The following is a 25,015-nucleotide window of genomic DNA, read 5'->3' as shown; positions in this document are numbered from 1 at the left end:
TTGCAGTTGTATTTCAGACTGTTCTTACATACTTAGCTCACGCCTCATTTCAGTGGCAGGATTTCCTGTTAGCTCTTCCGATAATTTTATGGCATCCTGAAGTCAGATGGCCATAAGCCGTAATATACATAGACAGACAGATGGAGTCATGTTTTTTTATTTAAAGTATCCTGTTATCATTCCAGTTCTGAAGTGAAGCATTTTAATAGCATGTACGAGATATTGGGGAATTGACATGGCAGCAGTTATCTTATGGATTGTAGGTCTATAGTCACACTCGTATTTATGGTATTTTGAGGCACATATTTCAATTTGTTTTAACCATTTATATTTTAATGGATTTGGTACAAATCTATTGTAAGTTTTTCTAAACTGATTTGCACCAAAAAGAAGACAGAACTAGAGATGAGCGAGCATACTCGCTAAGGCAAACTACTCGAGCGAGTAGTGCCTTATGCGAGTACCTGCCCGCTTGTCTCTAAAGATTCGGGTGCCGGCGGGGGGCAGGAAGCGGCGGGGGAGAGCAGGGAGGAACAGGGGGGAGATCTCTCTCTCACTCTCTCCCCTCCGCTCCCCCCTGCTCACCGCCGCAACTCACCGCTCTCCCCCGCCGGCACCCGAATCTTTAGAGACGAGCGGGCAGGTACTCGCATAAGGCACTACTCGCTCGAGTAGTTTGCCTTAGCGAGTACGCTCGCTCATCTCTAGACAGAACTTATTCCAGAATTCTAGCCCAATAGCATTAGTAAATGCAGCCCATAGTGCAAAAGCAAAACAAAAAAAGTGTTGACCAAAGCCTTCATTACTAGAAAAGTGGCCAAACATGTCAGTATTTCACTGACACTAAAGATCATTGTGATATCTCCTGTACCTTGACTTGTCTTTAGATGTTAGAACATAAAAGTTGGGCAGATTTATTAATATCATTTAGAATAAAACTAGGAGGGACAGGCAGACCATGCGCTGAATTCCATACCTAGATTCTGCACAATAATCCACAATCCTCCGTGCAGATTTTGATGTGGAATCGAAATGACATAACTCACCCTGCAATTCCACATCAAAATCCACAATGAGAGTTGCAAGTCTTGGTTCAGAATTCGCAGCTGCGGATTTGGGTGCTGAATAATTCCGCCCTGTGTGAAAGCACCCTTAGACACTCTTATCTGACTTACATCACATCTTGGTTGGCTTACCTTACACCAGTATTGTGCCAAAATTATGGTGCACGTGATTAATAAAATTGGTGCACCTTTGAACTCCACATAGCTGCAGCCCCTTTTTTAGACACTTTTGAAAAATGCATAATGAGGCAAAAAAGTGTCCAAAACATGTACGAAAAAAACTTCACGGCCTGCACACCAGTAGTTTAGTGCTATTTACAATGTGCTATAGTAAATCTGCCCCAGTGTGTAGCACTTTATTTCTTTCCATTTATGCTTTTGTACTCCGCACACTTATTGTAATACACCTACCCTGTTTCCCTGAAAATAATACATACCCTGAGAATAAGACATAGCATGATTTTCCAGAATTTTTGAGGATGCAAAATGATTTTTCAGGCTATTTGAAGATGCTTGAAATATAAGCCCTACTCCAAAATTAAGCCCTGCTAACAGTTAATTTAAAAAGTCAATTTAAATAGTGTCCAGACAGCTATACATGTGAAAAAGTTAAACCTTTTTGAACAAAAATTAATATAAGACACTGTCTTATTTTCGGGGAAACACGGTATATACTGTATATTTTGCCAGCTTAAAACACATTTTTTTAAAAATGAGTGTAAACATAAATTTGTATAAAAATATTGTAGAAAAATAATGTCAAAGTACATAGCAAAATAGATAGATCTTGTTTTCTTATTGTAATTATTGGAATGTTGTAACTTACAAAGAACAGTTAAACACCTTGTGTGTATATAAACGGAGCTGAGCTCTAGCTGATTATAATGGCCAAAAGACAAGCAGATCCCAAAATGGTTGTGTTTACAGACAGAGTAAACGTTTAGAAATAGATGGACAGTGCAGCATTCTTCTAGAAAAGAACGTAAACAGAAAGAAACGGCTTCAGCTTCATTTACAAAGCAGGGCCAGACGCACACACTTTTGTTAACCTGTGAAATGATTGAAAATAAATGACATTTACCCCACACAGTGGATACCGGCTAAGCCACCATGACATGGACCTGACCTTTTCCTCAAAAATAATGTAAATGTCGAGCTTATTCAAGCTATTGCTTGCATGAGACTGCTAATACTCTTCTCAGAACGTTACTGTCGCTTTAAGCAAATTCCGTCAACTGTTTTGATCTGATTACGAAAAGCATTTTAATTGACCTTGACTCGTCTCGTAGGGTGGTCCCAAAATGTCATACCTGAAAAGCCAGACCTCACAGTGCAGTAGTGTGTGTGGGTGGAAAGGATGCTTTGTATTGAGTATCGGAGGGGATATGTAGGAAGCAGTCTACAAATATGTTAAACCCATTGACCCCATATGGTTGATGGAGACATTGGAAGTGATATGCAATCTGTCACAGTAATGTGATTTTCATACACGACTCAGGAAATAAATACTGAATTTTATTTCACTTGTCATGTAAAGCTTGTTTTACATAACAATTGTGCTAGGTAAAAGGAAACCTGATGTCTTATTTTTTTATTATTCTCAGTGTATGTATCATTAGGATTGTATTTCCATTTGAAATCTAAAGTCATACAGCAAAATACTGAAATCTACAAAATAATAATGCTAATTAAACAGGGTCTTGCCTAAAATAATAAGGTTCTGATTATTTCTGGGGTCTAAATATACGAACCTGTGAATTTTTTAACATGTATTTTTTTAGAATAGCTATATTCTGAAAAATAAATGCCTTTGCTTAGGATTCAAGCATTATTTTTCCATAGTACCTCTTTATCCAAACATGTAGTAGGAAATACTCAATCTCTATGTGGTGTAAATGTGTACTGCAGGGAAAATGTTCCCGAACCAGGGTTCTTGATTTTCTTATTTCAAAGGCTGTGGAAACCTTTATGCATGAAAAATCCAATACACACTTATCTTACTAAGCCCCTGCAAAGAAAAATTATGTACTTGTTTTTTTGTTTTTCTTTTCATTGAATTTTCCTTCTCATGCATTTAGAAAGCCTCATCTTTTAGTTTGCAGGCTTTCCTACATTCAAGTTTTTGGCTTGAGAAAATTCCCAGCACTGATCAGCTGGTCCTTTTATGACACAAACAAGCTCAACTACCCATTTCCTCTCTCAGAGACTGTGTAGCATAACCATACCCACTCAATACTACACAGCTATCTCAACATCCTCTCTCTCTCTCTGAGTAGCTGTTTGTCATTTCCGTTCACTTCTAATAAGAGCAGAAAATTCAACCAGAGTAAATCACAACCCTCTGTAATAGTAGCTTTCTCTGCTCTCTTATTGGAATTCCTCTAATCTCCTCCACCAATCTCCAGCAATGTCATACAGCCCTCTGTAATAGCTCACTGGAGAGCCAGTAATGGCACATTCACAACAGGGGAGCAGGCTAGGGGAGAGGCTGAGGATCAACCTATCAGTTTAGTCTAACTGACAGAAGATTTCAGTCCTCCAGTCTGCAGTGACTTGCAAAACAATGCAAGCATAAAAATCAAGCAACCAGAAATTTTTCATGAAAACCAATTCCACAAAGTCTTCATTTCCAAAAACACATAAAAAAATATAAAAGTGCACATAGCTTTTCAAGTAACACTAAACCTAGAAAGTGCACAAATATCCCAATAATTTCTTCTTTAATTTTCTACTTTTCTTTGAAACATATTATAACTTCTCTGTGTCCCAGGAGATCAGTTATGTCCCCGTTCTTCTCATTATCCTGTGTCTCTCTGGCTGTAAACCAACAAGCTACAGCAGGAGCTTCCTCCTCTGCCCTGTCTGCAGTAGGACAAAATGATTGTTAAACCCTAGATAATCCATACCTCCACACCCATTCCCTGGCCAAAAATGGAGATTAACTCCCATGTTCTACTCTGAAAGAATTCTCCAGAAGAGTTTAGCTTTTATCATTCATTTCTAGGTTTAGCTTTCATTTAAATCAGTGTTTCCCAAACTCCAGTCTTCAAAACCCCCCAACAGGTCATTCTTTGAGGATATCCTGTAGAGAGAACACCTGTTTCTGAGACACTGACAATAATTACACTAACTATGCAATACTATGGAAATCCTGAAAAATCTGACCTGTTAGGGGGTTATACTGTGAATATTCATAATTTGTTCTGTAGCTTCTTATAGGGATCAATAACCTCCTTAAAGAGGTTTTGTCATTAAAACAAAACCCAGTTCCCCAGCTGTGTCCTGCCTAAAATAACTAAGGATGATATACTAACCTCTCTTGGGTGAGTCACCACCTAAACCCCATGGAATAAGTGTTCATATCCTGGCCGCCATGATGCCAGAAGTTTGGGGATGTGACTCCTAAGCACCTTATTGGCCACAGCGATCACATGGTTCTGCTTAGCCAGTCTACCCGAATGTCTCAGCCGATGCCAATACTGGCTGTCAGCTGAGTCCTGGGACTCCAGGAGAGGTGAGTATACAGACCTTTGTTATTTTCGGCAGGGCCCAGTTGGGGAACTGGGTTTTGTTTTTTATTGACAAAACCCTTTTAACTCTGATCTGATGTTTGTCTTGCTTTGCTTGGAAAATAGAGACCAACCTTTACTGCACGATAAACCAGGAGTGCATAACCTATGGCCCATGCTACCACACATTATGGCCCCAGCTTACTAGAGAGAAAGAAGGCTGATTGCCTATCTGTGTGGTTAGCTGTGTTTCTGCGAATTGCTAGGGCCAGCAATGGCAGGGCTGCAATGAGTCGTTTCCTTGGTTGTGAAGGAGAGCGCTCATTGGCTCATACAGGCTCCTCATACATATACATCCTACGTTTGAGTGTTAAGAGCCTGTATTAACTAATGAGTGATTTCCTTTACAGCTGAGGAAAGCGCTTATTAGTCGCTGAGATCTATATGTCAACGTGCTGTGATAGAGTAGGGTGTTGAATGGGAAGAGTACTACAGAGGGGTGGGAAAGGAGTTGAGACAGATGTGTTATGCGCAGAAGATTGTGATGTGGTGGTAGAAATAGATTTGGCGAATGGTGCTGAGGTAGATATAGCTCCAAGTGGTGATTCTGTGATGGGAAAACATACTTCTGTGGGGAGAGATTCTGATGAGGGAAACATGGCTCTTGGGCGGATGGAGATTATGATTGGGGTAGACAAGATTCTATGTGGGGAGAAGGGAGATTGTGATGGGAAGACATGGTTCTGAGGAGGGGGAGATGTGAGGGGGATATTGTGATGGGTTTACCTGAGTCTGCTTAATGGGGGGTAGACTGTGTTTGGGAGACGTGGTTCTGTGGGGAGGAGTGAGAAGAGGGAGGCATAGTTCTGTTAGGAGAAAATGTTTTGTGGGGGGGAAATTGTGATGTGAGGGAAGACGTGTGCCTTTGGAGGAGAAAAATTGTGATGGGGTACAAGTGGTTCTGTGGAAGCTAATTGTGATGTGGGGGAGACACGGTTTGGTGGGGGCAAAGATGGAGTGGAGGCAGTTGATGTCCAGAGTACTACATTGGGTGGGACCAGACGACCATTTGGTTCTGATGAGCAAGGGCACCCTGCTAATAGTGGAAATCGCAACTGGTATTCAGAGAATAATATTACAATTAATTAATTTTAAATTTTTATTTCATGTCACTTTAAATTAAGTCATGACCTTAGGGCTTTGCTAGGCTCTTTTATCGGATCCATATAGCTATTTTCGAGATCCGGTTTGGCTATTTTATTTGCTTGTTGTATGAATCAGTTATCTACACTCTGTATGAATTTGTTGTCTGCGCCCTGTAGGTATGTAATTATCTGCACCCAAGAAGGCCTCTGTTATTTGCATATCATATGGTCCTGTCCTGTGTGCTTTCTAGTATTTGTGTTCCATAGGGCCCTGTGGTTTACATCTCATTATGTCATTTGTGTTTCCTGAATTATTAATTGGGTGGGTGTCTACTCCCTTTTTTTGACCCATTGGGGTAAAAAAAACATGACTACGTGGCCTTACACTAAAGAAGATTGTGCACCCCTCCATTAAACATATTCTTGCAGTCAGTTGTGTTTATTGACAGTGGATCACCACTAATGGTGGAAGGATTCAGTACAGTAGCTGTAGTGTAGTTTACTAATGTAGTGTCTTATTTTTGTTTGACACAAACTGCTGCAAGTATGAAGACACTTTGTCCAAAACTATTAGTAACAGAAAGAGCTTTTAAATTAACTTTTCATCTTCATGGGGTTCTCTTATGCCCTTCAGTTCTTTAATAATCATAATCAGCTTTATACAGTACATGCATATTACATAGCACTTTATATCACTTGATACTTGGTTCTCTCCCCATTGGGGCTCACAATTTATATTTGTCTATCGGTATGGTTATGGTTAAAGACCATTAACCCACAGAGCTACAATTAGGAAGATATATAAAAAATGTAAAGACAACAACACTCAGAATTCTCAATTAGTCTGGTTGATTTATTGATTTTTCACCAGTGATTTTTGGAGTTGGTGAAAACCTCTGAAATGCTCCATCGTGTCTACCAGAATATATAGCTTTCAGTAGGACACCTGCCTAAAACCCCATTTACACTGACAGATGATCGCTCAAAAGTCGCTCAAACGACAGTTTGAGTGACAGTTTTGAGCGATCATCTTTGCATAGCCTATAGTAGCTAATTAACTACTAAACAACTATGCAGGCAGAGTAGAACACTGCTGCTATCATTCGGTGAACAATACAGCTGTTCTGCACAAGCAAACAGCTGTATTGTTCGCCACGATTACAGCTCGCATCTCAATGTGAACTACCAGCGGGACACGGGCTGTAAGAATCTTATCAGCGCTGCTGACTGTGATAACAGCCTGCACCGCTGATAAGAGTTCATCGCTCAATTCAAGAAAATTATAATTGAACGATGTACGACTCGTGCACAAAAACTGCACGATGTCCATGCTTTTAGACACAACGGTTATCGCTCAAAAGACGGTTTTAAGCGAATTTTGAGCTACAATCGTTGTGTCTAAATGGGCCTTTTGAGCTTCTTCACATGACCATATTTGTGCATGTTTTGGCGTGCCCAAATATATGCGCACCAAACACAGAGAATAGAACCCATTGATTTCAATAGGTTTGTTCATGTGAGCGTGTTTTGTGTGCATGGAAACACATCTTTCTGTGTTTTGTACAGTAAAGGCCCCCATAGAAGTCTATGGGAGGTGCTCAAACATGCAGGGGACGCGTACAACACTGCAAAAAAACGCAAAAGAAAAGAACACATGGACATCATTAGGCTAAACAGCCTTTTAATCCACAGAAGGTGTGTGTCACTTGCCCTGTCTGCACAAAAAGGACAGTAATATGCACAAACACACATGCAAATCAACCTCGTTCATGCGCAAATACATTGCGCTGAGGTGAGCTTTTTTGCGCATACGCTCATGTAAAGCCGCCCTAAGAGCTCAATCACATGGGCGTATATTGCCCACATATTACGCATCTTTTATTTACTTGCATAATAGGCGGTGCTAAAAGCCCTAGATTTCTATTGGGCCACTCACATCTGTGTAATACGCAGCATGACTTGTAGCTGCGTATTACACAGATGTGAGTGGCCCAATAGAAATCTAGGGCTTTTAGCACCGCCTATTATGCAAGTAAAGAAAAGATGCGTAATATGCAGCATGTCTTGTAATACAAAGCAATATAGTCTATGGGGATTTAACATAGACAGCAAATGTATATTTGCTGTGTACTGCGTATTCTACGCGCGTGAAAAATATGTGTGTAATACAGGGACATATACCCCCATGTGAGTAAGCCCTTACACATAGATGCCTGGGAGGTTGGAAAGTTCCATGAAAAGTTGCAGTGGGCCTGTTGTGCTTTTAATTTTGCTCAGCAGTTTTTAACATAATGCATTATACATAGTCAGTGAGGGATGTGCAGCCTTGAGAACACCCGTACCGACTGGAAAACACATTTCAGCAATCCACAATGTAAAGGTTTTATTAAGTGGTTATGTATATGTTCCAGAAGTGTATGAAGATTGGAGTAACAAGCGAGTTGTTTGGAAATACTTTATGTACGACTCAGCAACTCCCCCCTTTATGGTGCATTAAAATCCCGTATTGTTATTTATTCCTATAAGTAGAAAAATGCTGCCCCTTTATAACAGGTGGCAAAAATATCCCAGAACCTTTACCTTTTTTCATAAGTGTTTTTTAATGCTCTCAGACTACATCCAGATGTTCATCTCTTTATTCTTTCTTTTACAGTTAAGATGCTTTACTAAAATGATCTTTATTATGTATTCTATTATTTATTATGTTATTGATTTATGTTATTTATCTTGTTTTTCTCTCTTTCTTATTTGCTCTCCAAAGTTCTATAGCAAAAGTTTCATACAATTGGCCTCTTTAGTTGATAAACTCCTACAGGGCCTGTTGACCCAGCTGCTAAGTGCTTAGGCAGCAGGTGTTGTTTTTGCGACCACCCTGATAGTAGTGCAAACTGTTTAGCAGTTGCACTAAACTCCTGAGCTTTTAATCTCTTTTCTGGGCAAGGTGGCAGCATACAAGTTAATGTTCATTGTAGCTATACAAAAGCTTTCAAACCACATATAAAATTGTAGAAACACAGATCAAGAGCAACCTTAATCAAGAACTGCAAATTAGAATGGTTGTTCCACAAAAGCCACAAATATAATATGAGTGGAATAATAATTAGAATCATACAAAAAATAAGTCAACAATGTTGTCAGTCACACTAAATAAACTATTAACGGATACAAAAAAAGTGACCCAGCCATAGTATAAATAAAGTCCAAAAGCATAGAAACTAAATGAGCCAAAAATAATCAATAAGCGACTATGCTGTCCTTTGGCTAATTTTATAATTAAGGGACATCTCTATGTTGTAATAAGTGATAGGACGAATAATTAATAGATTACTTTATTGCATGTAAGTGTTTCAAATTAGTTTTGTCCTACTTTTATCAGTTCACTAACTTTCCTAAGGGACCTTTCACACTGAATAGAATTACGCAGCCGAATCCGCAGTTGTGGAATTCCACACCAAAATCTGCAAGTCTAACTGTGGATTTTGATGTAGAATTGCAGGCAGGTTTACAGTAAGAAAAGGATCCAGCATCCATAAAATCATGGCTTTAGTGAGGCATATTAAAATGCCAACAGGAAGGACATACAATGGCACAACATCCTACGCGTTTCAAGCTGTCACAACAGCTCTTAGTCATAGCTGGATCATTTTCTTGCTGTCTTCTGCAGTTGATTCCGGTCAAGTTTGTGCATTCTGCTAGTGAGCTGCTTCATTTTCTCTGCAGGCAGGTTTTAAGTCATTTTCAATTCCACAACACAGACCGCAGGTAGGCTGCAGATTTTGGTAGGGAATTTACCACGACTTGCGGTGAGCCATGCGGTCTATTCCATCCCGTGTGGAAGGTCCTCTAAAGGTTTTGTCACATGAAGACACTGGCCTGGTACTAAGCTGATTCAAGTTTGCCTTTAGAAGCCAGCAGCAATCATCTGAATCTAACATTGCCAAAAAAGCTGTTGAAAGCCTTGCAAGAGGAATCTGGTATTACCAGTCAGCCCTTCAAGTGAATGACCATCCATGTAATACACTGACAGGTCCATCCACCTATTTATTAAAGGGCTCTCCCAGGCAAGGACACCATGTATGAGGTCCATATGCCCTAATAGGGCACGAGGGGAACCTTTCTAAATAAAGTAAAACCCAACAACTTCATTAGAAATTTTAGAGTAGAAGATCATGGAAGGAAGGAAACTGAAAATCTGGTCCTACCAAAACCGGTACAATAACCTTAAAGCCATCCAGTTTGGGGACAAAATTCTGTCCTGGGACCAGAGTAGGAGGGGTTATATTATCTACAGTTGATTTTCTCTGCCATCCCTCTGATTCACTGGTTTTCTGTCCCTTAATCAGACATCCACGATGGCCAAAGTAATCTCCAGGCTACTTAATCCCCAGAGTGCATTGGTAGTGTTAGGCTACCGGTGTACTATACTTACTCTCTGATTAACTAGCACGGCTGTTGTGATCAGTGCTGGCTAATCAGAAAGCAGTGCACAGTGTGCATTGGCTAGTTAGAAAATCGTTACGGCCGTCTTGGACAGTCGATAACAGGAACCAACGGATTGGACAGATGTCAGGGAAGTACAACTGCATGTAGTACACCCCTAATACCTCCAGTTCTAGGACAGAATTTTGTCTCAAAATGGGAAGGTTGCTTTAACATGTAACATAAGGTCTCATTTTCCTACACAAATGATAATCAAAGCAATATTCCTTTGAGCATTGCAAAATGTCTAACTCTATGCAAACCCCACCATGTTTTGGTTGTCAACTGGAGAGTTGTTGTAATTAAACTTTATATGTGTGGATGTAATGATGATATATGTAAGTAATTACAATCTTAGACAAGTATTTGGGGGAAAACTGTAAAATTCAAAGTAGACTGCAATACCCTGCTGGGCCGCCTCTAGCCTGGATACATAATGAGATATGGTCAGGCATAGAAGCATACAAGCTCCGTATGTTAGCCTGCAGTTCATTTGCCCAAAGATGTTGCAATTAGGCCTCTAGATTCTGCACACTCCTAGGCTGCCGGAGCTGGTGTCCCAGCCAATCCCATAAATGCTTGATGGATGATAAATCGGCTGACCGTGCAGGCCAAGAAAGTGTGACGACCTGAAATGCCTGTTGGAAGACCAGCCATGAGAGGCAACATATGTGTTCATAGGATATCGAGCATGTATCACTGAGCTGTTAATGTCTCTCGATCACTATTACGAGTGACTGACAGTCGTATGCGATGGTTCCCTAGACCATCACACCAGCAGTTGAAGCAGTGTGTCACTCTACAACAGAGGCAGGATTGAAGCATTCATCACAAGACCTCCATACTCAAACACGACTGTCATCTGCTCCCAAACAGAACTTGGAATCGTCGCGAAACACAATATGGTTGCAGACCATAGCAGCTTAGGTTACTTGCTCATTACACCATTGCAACTGAAGGCAACAATGTGGGGATGTTAATGGCAGGACACATAATGAGTGCCATGATGTCAGAGTTACCTCTGCCATGCAGTTGTAAATGGTCCAGGCAGAAACGGGGTTCAGTAATGAAGGTGCCACCTTGCCTGGATGGTGGACAACAAAACGATTGTTCTTGCTTATCAGTGGATCAAAGAGTTCTCTATGTTGGTCTGTCTGGACTCTCTGGAGCCTGTTCACCGTGGGCATGCCCTCATGTAACCACTACTCCCAACACCTTCTAAGAGCTTGGTCAGAACAGTCTAGATGGTGGCCAATTTGTTGAAATGACCATCCTACTTCTCTTATTCCAACAATGCTCCACCTCTCAAAGACTGTTAACTGGGCAAAATGTCTTCAAGTGCATCATAGAGGTATGTCTAGCAGTCAATGATATCTCAATAAGTAGTACACTACACAAAAGTAGTATCTGAGAGTCTTTTTACAGTGCAACGCTGGAAGCACTTTTATGGCTTCTGGTGGGAAGACCTCATGTCTAATCAGACCACAACTGTAATCATTTACATATCTGCTGAGCCATAACTGCGTGACGAGTTTTGCAACAATCCAATATTTCTATCTGGGTGGATTATTTTTTTCTCTCAATGGGAGCAGGTGCATAAAATCAGCATTTTATATCTATCCCTGCCTGCGATGACACATGGTGTGCAAACAAAGTTCTGTACACATTGTACTGATGATATTATGCTTATGGCCAGTAGCACTGGTCTTATATTTACTTTTGAAATGCATCCTGATCAGATAACCTTCCTGAACCTACAAATATCTAAGCTAGATAGGAGAATAGTGTTAACAATGTATCGCAAACCTACCGCAACCAATAGGCTCTTAGAGTGGAATAGCCACCATTTAGCAGTTCTAAGAATGGAATTACCTAAGGGGCAATATCTTGCTCTTCCTTAAATGACTTTCAAGTCCAGGCCAGGAATTGCGAGAAGGTTTTCTTAGCAAAGGATATCCACGACTCATTCTACAAAATGTGCTAGAACAAGATAGACAACATTTAATTATCCCCAAATGGACATGAGAGAATAATAAGCAGATATTATCAGTACTTATGAGAGCCGGGCAAGAAATGTCATGCAGGTTTTCACCAAATTCTGTCTTATTTTGAAGACAGATGACTTGCTTTTAGACAGCCTGAGTGTCACTGTTACGTCCATGTAGGCCATTGAAACAACGACCTACACACACTGTGTAGTGATGCCCAGTTCTATTACTAGAGATAATATGAATGATATAGGAAGTGAAGAAGGGCAATAACCTATGCTGCCCATAGAAGTCTATGAAGAAAAGAGGGTAGGGGAACTGAGCTTTTGGAAGTAGAGGGACTCACCCAAACACTGCCTGTGTCTCTTTAGTGTCCTCTATGATGATCCATTCTCTCTGTGTGTATTATAGAGAACAGAATCTGCATTTTTTTCTGTGTACAGAAAACAGCATAACAACTAGACTCCTCCCACTTACTCAAAGGCAACTGAAAATTACATATAAATCCTGCAAAGGGAAAATGTAGTGAAAAGTGCAGAATACAAATCATATATAGTATTATTCTTCATATACATACACGGCAGCTAATCCTGAAAAGTCATCTGAAATGTTAGATAAGCTAGATATGATATTGAATATAAGAAGGACATGTTAATGCCAGTCATCAAGGTATCCTAAATGTGTTACATTCCACTGTTATCAAATCAATCAATTAGACCATCACCTGGACAAGGTGATTGGAATAAAAGCATCTTGTCCAAAGACAAGAAATAGAAATACATATTGTTTTAAGTCGCAGCATCCACTTGGCCTGAATGAAATGTTAATTTTTAGATGTTTTCTGGATGTTTTAGATGTTTGGTACTAATAACCTTGTCAATATATAGTAATCTGCTTGCTAGACATGAATCAGGGGCAACTGATCTGATTATGAGGGTGCAATCTGATTATAAGTGTGCTCTCACTTGGAACATGATATTCTGTAACAGAATTGCAGAATATGCCGTCCTGTGGAATATTTAGCACTGCTAGCATGTAGAATTCAATGTGGAATTGAAAATGACAAAATTGTATGTGGTGTTAAAGCTCATTCTGTGTATACTACCGTGTTTCCTCAAAAATAAGCCCTACCCTGAAAATAAGCCCTATCCTAATTTCCGTAGGAAGGTGGGGCTTGAAATATAAGCCCTCCCCTGAAAATAATCCCTAGCTACACTTCAGAAAAAAAAAACTCACCTAGTAGCCGACATTCGGGTCCCTTGCGCTGGTCTCCGGCACTGCTGCGGGCTTCTGTGTAGTCCTCGGCGGTGACAGAGCATTGCTTCCTGGTAGCAGGGCTTGAATACTCCGCCTCCAGCAAGCGATTGCTCTAATTGGTTTAGTCAATGAATGGCCGTGATTGGTTAATCGAACGCCTGCTCTGATTGGCTGATGAACCAATCAGACCAATCGCTTGCTGGAGACGGACTACTCAAGCCCTGCTACCAGGAAGAAATGCTCTGTCACTGCTGAAAACTACACAGAAAACCTGCAGCAGCGCCGGAGACCAGCACAAGAGACCCGAACTCCGGCTACTAGGTGAGTATTATAAGACACCCCAAGAAAATAAGACACTGTGCCTCTTTTGGATCAAAAATTATTATAAGACAGTGTCTTATTTTTTGGGAAATACGGTAGTAAGATATAGCTGGTATTAGATATAGAAACATTTCATTTGATGGAGTATTGGTGGCTACTTTTGCAGTTTTATGATGTGATACTATTTTCTCAACATATACAAAATCTGGTAATTGTAAAGGCATTAGGGGAGTCATGTTTATGGAAAAGCTATAGCTATATATTTAATTTCTAACTGATCTGGATCACAGGTGCAATTATTTATAGGCCCTATTAAAATATGTGAATGCATGCAAGGCAACATATATATTGAAATAGCTATAAAACATGCACGCTTATAAAGTAAGCTTCAACTTCAATATGCCCCTTCTATAACAGCATGTTTATTTTGGCTGAATTAGTTTCAGGTTCTAGAAATGTTTTCTTTAGGCTGTTTTGCTCCCTCCAGAAGATATTTGGTTAAACAGAAAATATATGTGCAGCTTTATACATTGAATAGGGATGTGTGATTAGTAATTAAATAAACTAATACCCTTTACAAATGTGTTGAATTGTAATGTATTTGTGGGAACAGGAGTGTAATACGGCCCAACCTTAAACATAATTCACTGTGTAGATGTGTAAGCGACTTATATTAGATATTCAGGTGATTTGTGATTGTGGGCCAATAGCTTTGGAAAGTTAACTTGTGTTTCTACTAACTTTTCAAGTTAAAGTCCGGCATTTATAAGGGCATATCGCATACAGATTACTCGTGCTCAAGCTATACAGACATCTGAGACAATTGCTTATTCATTGCTTGCATACATTTTCATCATACAATTAAGCTTTATTTACATAGAACTAGAAAACTCCTTTAAATATCTGCACATGCTGTGCCACGGCATATTCATGTTCACTGCCCTGGCGGAGAGACTGGCACACTGGTCATATGTGCCCCAGTCATAATAAATCTTCCCCGCTAAATTGCGTATAAGCCCCACTCTTATTTCTACCCAAGGTACATATGTGTTAGAAACTAAAACGTAAAGGGATTGTATGAGATTAAAAAGGGCTGTACTTTTGTCTAGAGACAGTGCCCCTCTTATCCATTGACTGTGTCTGGTATTGCGGCTCAGCCCATTCAATTGTTTGTCTCATACCACTTATTTAAAGAAAACCTGTCAGCTCTCCTGACATGCTTATTGTAGTAAGTGCTTGCTCCACTCGTGAAATAACACTGCTGAAGCACTTTTTTCTGGTACTACTCCAGGAAGTGTATGAATAAATTGACAACTTGATATTCCCATCCACTGATATTGTCAGCATTCATTGGGCAGTGTAAGTTGTGTAAAACAGAATATAGTCTCCGTAAAAATGGTAATTGAAAGAACCATCCTGGGTTCTGTCCAACATGCAGAAGAACCTAGTGAGTATGAAACATACCTCATCCCATTCCCTCATCTTTGAGCTCCATAACATAATTTATGGGGTTCAAAGGGGATTATAGGTTCCCTTTAAGCAGGGGTGACATTCCCAAGATAAAAGAGTGATATAGTAGTTTAGATGAAGGGTTTGAAATTTGTCAACCCAGGAAGTTCATATATTGATAAAGTGACCCCTAACATCTGAAAGAGTGGCACTAATTTCTTTTAAAAATAGACTCACGTTGACCTTATTAATTATCTCAATTAAGAAAAGGGTGATGGTTGTCCATTTGGCAGTAATGAAGATCCTTACAGCCATTAATATGTATTGTGATCATTTGTAAGAAACAAGAAACCTGGGGGTTTGTTTCCAAGAAGGAAGCTGGCTGTGGATAGGGCAACATCAATTCCAAATACTATTATCAAAAGGTATCTCATAGCTTTCCAAAAGCTAATCACTTTTGGATATGTCCACCAAGTGTGAAGGATAGTCCCCAAATTCAGTACAGCTTCTAAAGCAAGGGGGTGGAACACCTCTGTGAAATTGTTGGACTAGCAGTAATGACCCTATAAGTCCTATGCCATTCACAAAGATCCAGCATTGTTATATTATAGGAAAGTATCTTTACCTGGGGCGATAGTCGTCTTGTGTACACAGTCACCGACAGGGCACTAAGCAATAAATCGCTAGCTTGCCGGAGTCGCTTGGTTTTTAGTTAATCTATGAATGACTGCCTGTTTGCAGTGATCGGAGGCCTGTTTGCAGAAGAGACCTCCGGCATGCTCATGCTCCATTCTCTGAATGACTATCGCTCCTATGTAAAGGTACCTTTACTCTACATGGGGAGTCTCTTTAAAGGGTTGATGTTCAATACTTGACTGTTGTCTGTAGGGTAGGAGAGCGGTGTTCAGATATATCTGTGTAAAGACTGTTTTTATCAGCTACACCAAACAATTCAAATTTTATTCCTCGGCACACATCACTGCAAGTGCTCTGAAGGCTTCTTCCTCAAATGCTCTCCATTTATCTGCTCCACAACTCTGATTGACAGCATCCAACCAGGAGAAGACTGCAGCTGTTATCAGAGCTGAGAAGCTGCTCAATAGACAGCACTTGAGGAAGGCGTCCCTTCCCCAGAGCACTTCCAGTGGTGCGTGACATGAAAATTGACTTTATCAGTGCTGCAGATACTAACAGCCTTTACACAGGTATGTCTGAGACCTGCTCCCTTGTCTCTTCATAGAGCTGTCAGCAATTTGGCATTGGCAATACTGCTGACAGCAGAGGCGTAACTTTAAGCTCCTGGGCCCCAATGCAAAACCTGTAACAGGGCCTCCAACTATAATGGTTTATTCATTGTACTGGGCTCCCTATATGGAAAAGAAAGACCTTATGGGCCCCGGGTCAACCGCAACCGCTCATCCCCTATAGTTACACCAGTGGCTGACAGACTCTTTAAAGGGGTTGTCCCGCGGCAGCAAGTGGGTCTATACACTTCTGTATGGCCATAATAATGCACTTTGTAATATACATTGTGCATTAATTATGAGCCATACAGAAGTTATAAAAAGTTTTTTACTTACCTGCTCCGTTGCTAGCGTCCTCGTTCCCATGGAGCCGACTAATTTTCGCCCTCCGATGGCCAAATTAGCCGCGCTTGCGCAGTCCGGGTCTTCTGCAGTCTTCTATGGAGCCGCTCGTGCAGAATGCTGGCTCCGTGTAGCTCCGCCCCGTCACGTGCCGATTCCAGCCAATCAGGAGGCTGGAATCGGCAATGGACCGCACAGAAGAGCTGCGGTCCACGGAGGAAGAGGTTCCCGGCGGCCATCTTCACAGGTAAGTATAGAAGTCACCGGAGCGCGGGGATTAAGGTAAGCGCTCCGGTAAGCTTTCTGTACGTCCCTGCATCGGGGTTGTCTCGCGCCGAACGGGGGGGGGGTTGAAAAAAAAAAAACCCGTTTCGGCGCGGGACAACCCCTTTAAGCCAACACAAAATGCTGGGAGACTTTAGTTCTGAAGCCTGTAGGATTTTGAATGCAGTTCTAGACTATAATTTCTGCTGTAACTGTGAACCAGTATATACAGTAATGTATTTATAAAGATACTCAACATTTCCCAATGCTTGATTATTTATTAAGACTGTAAAATGGTGCTCTATGACCTTAGTATGTGCAGTGCAACAAAAGTAATCTATTATACAGTACAATGTTACTGTGCCATGGTTGGTAAAGAAACATGCAACTGATGTAAATCGAAAGTGTTACACCCAGAAGGAATTGGTGGAATTTCATGAAACATGGTAGATATTTACAGAGTCATACCCAGAATAAATGATAGCAAATTGTAATGAATCAGAGAAAGTTCATTACCTTTTGGAACAGGTTTCAGTAAGACGTGTGCACACCATGAGCACCTGTACACTCTTGGATCCTTGCAGGTCTTGAACCAATAAGTGTTTGGATATCTTGTTGGGGTATGTCTCTCCATGCCTGCAGGACTTGTGCAGTCAGTTTTTGAATAGTTTGCGGTGGGTGCCCATGTGACCCAATGCGTCTACCAATGGTGTCCCAGACATTCTCCATTGGAAATAAATTTGGGGATAGCGTGGGCCAATCCATGGTCGTGATACCTTGCAAGGCATGTCTTGTGGTGGCTGCAGTATATGGACACGCATTAACCTATTGGAAGATACCATTTTTCATGGTGGTCATGAAGGTGTGACAACAGGGTATACCACTCTATTCACATATTGGCAGGGAGCCATTGTGCCTTCTATGACCACCAAACTCATTCTTGCTGATTACCCCCAAACCATAACTCCACGGGTTGGACCGATGTGGCGCTCTGAAATTACAGCAGGTGGGCCTTTTCTCCAAAATGCCAACGAGTACGTTGACGATTATCACTTTGCCCAAAATATAATCGGGACAAATCACTAAACACAACTGTTCTCCATTCATGTATCCAGTTGCATTCATTAGCTTAGTTGTTGCTGGCAGTGAAATCGGGTTAATGGCACACACTGCATGGAGATCAAAGAATGCAAACTAACTTCAAGCAATTAGCTTACACTTGTTCATTAGGTGACTGACTCCAAACACTGCTCGGATTTGAGCTTCAATCCCCCTTCTATCCGCAAGTGCCGTCGGCCCAATTTGGTGGTCTTCACGTGATGTTGTCCTTCCACGTAGACCTGTGCCAGGTCTGCCAGGCTCCCTGTGTCCACTTAATAACCATTCTCTGTACTAACATTGTACCGCAGCCAGTAATTCAGGAGATTTCACAATATGCTGCCTACATTTCCAACATGCCAATTATCTGACTTCTCAAAATCAGACATTTGGGTGTGTGGAGTTCAAACTCTACAATTTGGCATACTTGGTCACCAACAATCTGTGAGCAAAAAAGGTCCTTTTTACATAACATTCCTTATGACTTATAAACAAAAACAATGTAGCATCTTGCATACTTTGCATACTAATACACGTATTCCATCCAATTTGTAATTATCCAGTACCCTACATATGTAGATACTATGATCCAAGTTTCGTAAATTTTCTGCAACTTCGCCTGGGTGCAACACTGTCAGTTCGATTTGCACCAGTGTGCAATGTCTATGCTATTTTTTAAAGAAAACCTTATAAAGAATTTATAGATATAATTTCTTTATAATATTTTCTTTAAAAAATAGCATAGACATTTCTTTTTAATAATGGCCATAGCTTGACTTGATTTACACCTGTGCCTGCTATACCTTTCTCTGTTCCACTCGAATATAGCATACAACTGTGTACTGGCATTTACAGTGCCCATTTATTGGCTCTTTTTAGTGCATTGCTGTCACTGGATTTATTATGCGTTTTAACTGCTTGCACCTGGGACCAAATAGATTTTTTTCAACTAGTTAGCATGTAGTAACGAGCAAATGGTTATGACTGTGAGCTGAAGAGGTACGCTATAATTCTGGGTGGAAAAAGTGCATTGCCATGATGTGTACCGGCCTTATAAACTAGACATATATCATAACTGTTGCAACATGATTGAAATATGTTACTGACCTGCTTACTTAACAGTTAGGTTAAAGTCATAGTTCTTCATTGTCTACATTTGTACATGTAGAAAATATGTATTTTGGGGTCATGTAGATGGAGAAGAACTTAAGAGCAGCTGCATGGTATCCTAAAATAAGAGTTCTAATTACTTTTTGGGGGAAAACTATCATGAACTTCGTCTCCCATAGATAAGAAGAAAATGAAGTTCTCTTGAATGGCTGGAAAAATAAATGACAAATATACATTATTATTGCAGGTTCTTTAGATGGCAACACGTAGACAATACAATGAATACTTAAAAATAGAGAAAGCTACAAAACTATTGCTTCATTTAGTTGCTTGCAGTAAAAAAAAAATTATTACATTCCTATTAAGGTGTTTTTTAATGTTTTTTTTTAGCTTTAATAGTCTTTCATTTTTTTTAACCTATCTTTTTGTTCTTTGGCGCAGACCAACAATGCCTGAAGAATGTAAGCGGACAGTGATACCACCCCAGCCTCTGTCATCCGAGTGTTCCCGAAACTGTAAAAATGGCCACTGCACACCCACGGGAAAATGTTGTTGTAATCAAGGATGGGAAGGAGAATTCTGTCGAATTGGTAAGTAATCTTTTTATGACATATGTTACGACTTTTTGTGCTTTCCATTAATTTGTCATCATTACCACAAAACAATAACTATACCCAGATTGAAGTAACTGGAGAGTGAAGGATTAGGAGGATTTAGTAACCTAACCGAGTAATCCAGCGTAAATCTTCTATATGTTCTCCGGGCGCCTCAGGATATATAATTTAGGACCTTGTAATTTTATAGTGATGGATCCATGCTGAAATGTGCAGTGTCTCCATATAATGACAGCTTGAGCCTTAAATGACATGTGAACCATATTACTGTGTCTGTACCATGATGTGAATACGCCGTTGGTGATCCAATGGAGACGTCACTCTCGATTTTCCACTACTGTGTCCTTTTTAAAGTAAGAGTTGCATTTCAAGTCAGATTTTCATTTTGAAGAGTAGTGGTTTTCTTTATATTGAAAGCCTCTAAATGTTTAAAAGCATAAGTGTAATTATGGGGCCGCTGTAAAATGCACGCTATCTCATGTATAAATCAGCATGTGAAAATATGAAGCTGCCCTTTGGCATCAGACACAAATCTGCCATCGGTTATTATGCTTTTTTAAAGGGAGTCTGTCAGCTTGAGCATGCTGTCTAAACCACTGGCATCATGTTATAGAGCAGGAGGAGCTGAGCAGATTGTTATATCGCTTATGGAGAAAGATTCAGTAGAACTTGTATTTTAGTCATTAAAACTATTGCACATTTTGAGCTGAACAGTCCAATGGGCGGAGCTATCAGTGATTGGCAGCTCTGTATGACTGTACACACAGTGAAGGCTATCAATCACTGATAGGACCGCCCACTGGACTACTCAGCTCAAAACGTGCAATGGTTTTAATGAATAACATATAGGTTATACTAAATCTTAAGGTGTGGATAAAATGCTGCAAAGTGACAATGCTTCTAAAAATTGAATTGTTAATAGTTTATTTCTGTCAACTAACAAAATCCAAAGTGAATGAACAAAAGAGAAATTTAAATCAAATCAATATTTGGTGTGACCACTCTTCGCCTTGAAAACAGCATCAATTCTTCTAGGTACACTTGCACACAGGATTTGAAGGAACTGAGCAAGGAGGTTTTTGCAGACATCGTGTAGAACTAACCACAGATCTTCTGTGGAGGTTGACTTGCTCAAATCCTTCTGTTTCTTCATGTAATCCAAGACTTACTCGATGATGTTGAGATCAGGGCTCTGTGGGGCCGTATCACCACTTCCAGGACCCCTTTGTTTGTCTTTATGCTGAAGATAGTTGTTAGACATTGGCTGTATATTTGGTGTCGTCATCCTGCTGCAGAATGAAGTTAGAGCCAATCAATTGCCTTCCTGATGGTATTACATGATGGCTAAGTATCTGCCTGTATTTCTCATCATTGAGAACACCATTAATCCTGACCAAATCCCCAACTTCATTTGCAGAAATGCAGTCCCATACTTGCCAGGAACTTCCACCATGCTTTACTGCTGCCTGCAAACACTCATTATTGTATGTCTGTCTAGGCCTTTCAGATAGTTGGCTGTAACAGAAGGCAGTCTGTTCTCAAATTCTGACTTATCAGTCCAGAGCACCTGCTGCCATTTTTCTACTCCTCAGTTTCTATGTTTTTATGCATAGTTGAGTCACTTGGCCTTGTTTTTACATCGAAGGAATTGCTTTTTGTCTGCAATTCTTCTATGAAGGACACTTCTGGCCAGACTTCTCCAAACAGTAGATGGATTCCACTGGTTTCTGAACGTTCTGAGGAACATTTTTCAATTTCAAAAGGCCGTAAGCATGATGTGTATTTCATCTATTTCCTTGGCGGACGACTATGTCTATATTCCATAACATTGCCTGTTTCTTTGTGCTTCTTTAAAAGAGCCTGAAAAGCACATATTAAAACCAGGTCTGCTTAGAAATCTTTGCCTGGGAGAGGCCTTGTGCCATTGTATATGACCTATTATATGAAACTGTCTTCCACAATCTCACCTTTGTAGCAGAGTTTGCCTGTTCTGCACCCAGTTTTAAGCCTTCTACACAGCTGTTTGTTTCAGTTAATGACTGTATCAACCTACATATGAAAATGATGATCATTACCAACTGTTTGGTATAATTGGTTAATCATACACCTGATGTTAATCCTACCAAATCCCTGACATTGTGCAAGTGTACCTAGAAGGATTGATGCTGTTTTGAAAGCAAAGGATGGTCACACCAAATATTGATTAGATTTAGATTTTTGTTCATTCACTTAGCATTTTGTGAATTGACAAAAATGAAACTATTAATATTTTAATTTTTAAAAGCCTTCTTTCTTTTCAGCATGTTTCCACTCTTGCTGAAAACACAGTACTGTATTCAGTGATGAGAAGCAAAAATGCAGAAACAGTGCTATCTCTGGTTGGGTGTACGTGGTTTGGCAGACAGACACAATAATGTCTCACGGCTGTTTATTGGTTAAGATATATGTTTACAGGGTATCTACCCATACATTGCACTAGGTAGAAAGAACAAGAAAGGGGGGTGTTTTGTTTCTGTTCTGCTTACTGGACGAGAAATGTATTGCAGAATATATATAGAAAGCACTTATTTCATATAAGTGCTTCCTTTATATATTCTGCAATACATTTCTCGTCCAGTAAGAAGCGCAGAAACAAAACACCCCCCTTTTTGTTCTTTCTACCTATTTTATGTCCTGGGTACGGTGATCTGGACCTGGAGTTTGGGTGTCTGCAGCTCACCAGAACGCCTTGTTCTTGTTAGAGGAAGGGATATATTGGTGGCGGAGGATCGATTCCAAGGTTGCAGTGGTCTGGTACCCCCTTTCTCTAGGGGTGATAGGACCGCAAGCACCAGATTAGTCTCCTCTGCATTTATTTGCCTAAATTAATCACCTGTGAAGATATACCCTGAGCACTATTCCTGTTATATATACACATACATTGCACTAGAAAGACAGTTTTCTTACTTATAGAGAACTATTTTGCATATTTTACAAAGGAAATATTGTCTGTAAGGCTCCTACACCACCGGGAAGTATGTCAGGAGAAATAGAATTATATAAATCCTTTCTATTTAGTGTTCCTTTACATTGTTTGGGTCAGTTGAATGAACGGGCTGTGGAGCTCCAGCTCTGGTTCCTTATTTGTGTATTCAGGTTTAGCATTTTTGTACGTACATATGACTGTATCTGGTACTGAAACTCAACTACATTAAGTTCTAAAGTCCACGGGCAGGTCGGATTCCGCATGCAGGAGCCCGCAACAGAATTCTACCTTGCCCGCGGCTGAGGACCAAACTGCTGCTTTCCTGCAGAATCTGTGGCATATCCGCAATGTCAATTGCGGATGGGCCACAGATCAGACGGCTTCCATTGACTTCAATGGAATCCGTCTATGGGGGAACCGCACTGAAATGGACCATGCTATGATTTGATTTCCGCATCCAAAGGTCCACATATCAAATCTGCATGCTTTAATTCAGTTGTGGACACCCATGTTTCCCTATGGACAGCTTGAACAGCAGATCATCTGAGTCCGTTCCCCATGCGGATTCTGCAATTCGAATCCTCCCATGGACATTGGGCCTTACTGGTTCTAGTTCTGAAACCCCCCTTTTAAGGGACTGGCAAGTTGATGTAAGAGGCAAGGATTTATGGCAGTTGTAGGAACTGGAAATCATATGGACATTTGCTGTAATTCAGCACCTAGACTTCAGTCTGTCTAATAACAAGCAAAGCTTCACTAGAGTCTTGAAGACCCAATTAAATGTAATTGTCATTTACCGAGTTCCATCATATCCATTTATTGTTTGTACGTGAAGTGTTTCTGTATGTTAAAGAGGCATGCTTCTATATTGCTTATTGCTATGACAAGCGTACATATAAAGCAGCAGTTGGTGTGGGATCTTGGCAGTATAAGTGACAATAAACTGAGGAATTTAAGTCATGTCAATTATTTCCTATAAATACCAGCTTCTTCTATGACTTCTGGCCCTGCAAGCCACCAGAAAAAATGCTTAGCATGATTAATTCTTCATCGTGTAATCAATGCCTTAATTATCAGATGCTCGGGATACATTTGAGGTCTACATAACTTGTTTTAGAAGTCAGTATAAAGAGTTGCTTTTTCTTCAGACGTAAAGTAATGTAATATTTGCTTCTTTGGAAGATTGGATATTTGTAACATTTTTGTGATATTTTGGAAAACTCTTGTAAGTCATATTGCTTTTCTTGTGTTCCTTACAGCAAAATGTGAGCCAGCCTGTCGACATGGAGGAGTCTGCGTGAGACCGAACAAGTGTTTATGTAAAAAAGGTTACCTGGGCCCACAATGTGAGCAAGTGGATAGAAACATTCGGAGAGTGGCCAGGGCAGGTATTCTAGACCAGATCATTGATGTGACGTCATACTTGCTGGATCTTACCAGCTACATTGTATAGTTATCAAGGACTGCTTGGATACGTTCTAAACGGGCATTTATTTTTAAACCATGTAAATTAAGCAAACAAAAAGGACTTTGTAATTCTGCTCTAAATCCCTGTGTTTTAAAATATTTTTATTAATTTAAATATATTGTCCATAAAAGTGAGTTTGTGTGTGTAATTTATGAATACTTGAGTGTATATGTATGTGTGAAGATATAGACAATATTCATTTATTAAACATTCTGGTATTGTAAACACTGGCTGTGACAAGGTCATGTGAGCAAGATTATACTTTTGGTTGTCTCTAAAATAACATTAAAATAGTTATTTAGATTAAAATGTTGTCATGTGTACAGTATTTCATTTGTATCTACCATGGGAGGGACAAATTTTCATAAATCACTTTTGCTTTTTTTATATTATCATCTCAGGTAATTGCATTTTTTTAGCTTTCACAGGTCATTTTACTATATTATAATAGTAATGCAATAAGTATTCTTTGCAATAAACCTGTAACTGATATTACTTTTTTTGATTGTTTCTTTGTTTTCAGTGCTAGACAGTATATGTGTTTCTGGTAATTTAGGGTCATTGCAGTATAAATGCAGATATACAGAAGGTGTTTACACTTTTGCAGTTGTTGAAAGTAGCAAAAATAACTACAAAAACTATATTACAATTGCAAGATGTGGTCACGTGTTTAAGGAAAAACTAGTAATTATTAGGAA

At 40.0% G+C, this 25,015-nt stretch overlaps 1 protein-coding gene across 1 annotated transcript in view; it reads left to right on the top strand.

The window, feature by feature from the left end:
- The window catches only part of HHIP (hedgehog interacting protein), a 107,609-nt gene extending 82,983 nt beyond the window's left edge, over positions 1 to 24,626 (top strand). The window contains exons 12-13 of the mRNA XM_066573692.1: positions 19,712 to 19,860; positions 24,109 to 24,626. Of these exons, the coding sequence (XP_066429789.1) occupies positions 19,712 to 19,860; positions 24,109 to 24,302 (343 nt within the window). The 3' untranslated portion in view covers positions 24,303 to 24,626. The remainder of the gene's footprint in view (positions 1 to 19,711; positions 19,861 to 24,108) is intronic.
- Positions 24,627 to 25,015: the final 389 nt, after the last annotated feature.

The sequence above is a fragment of the Eleutherodactylus coqui genome, chromosome 7 (assembly GCF_035609145.1).
Source record: "Eleutherodactylus coqui strain aEleCoq1 chromosome 7, aEleCoq1.hap1, whole genome shotgun sequence".
NCBI classification, from domain to species: Eukaryota; Metazoa; Chordata; class Amphibia; order Anura; family Eleutherodactylidae; genus Eleutherodactylus; species Eleutherodactylus coqui.
This window is presented reverse-complemented; position numbering and strand designations above follow the sequence as displayed.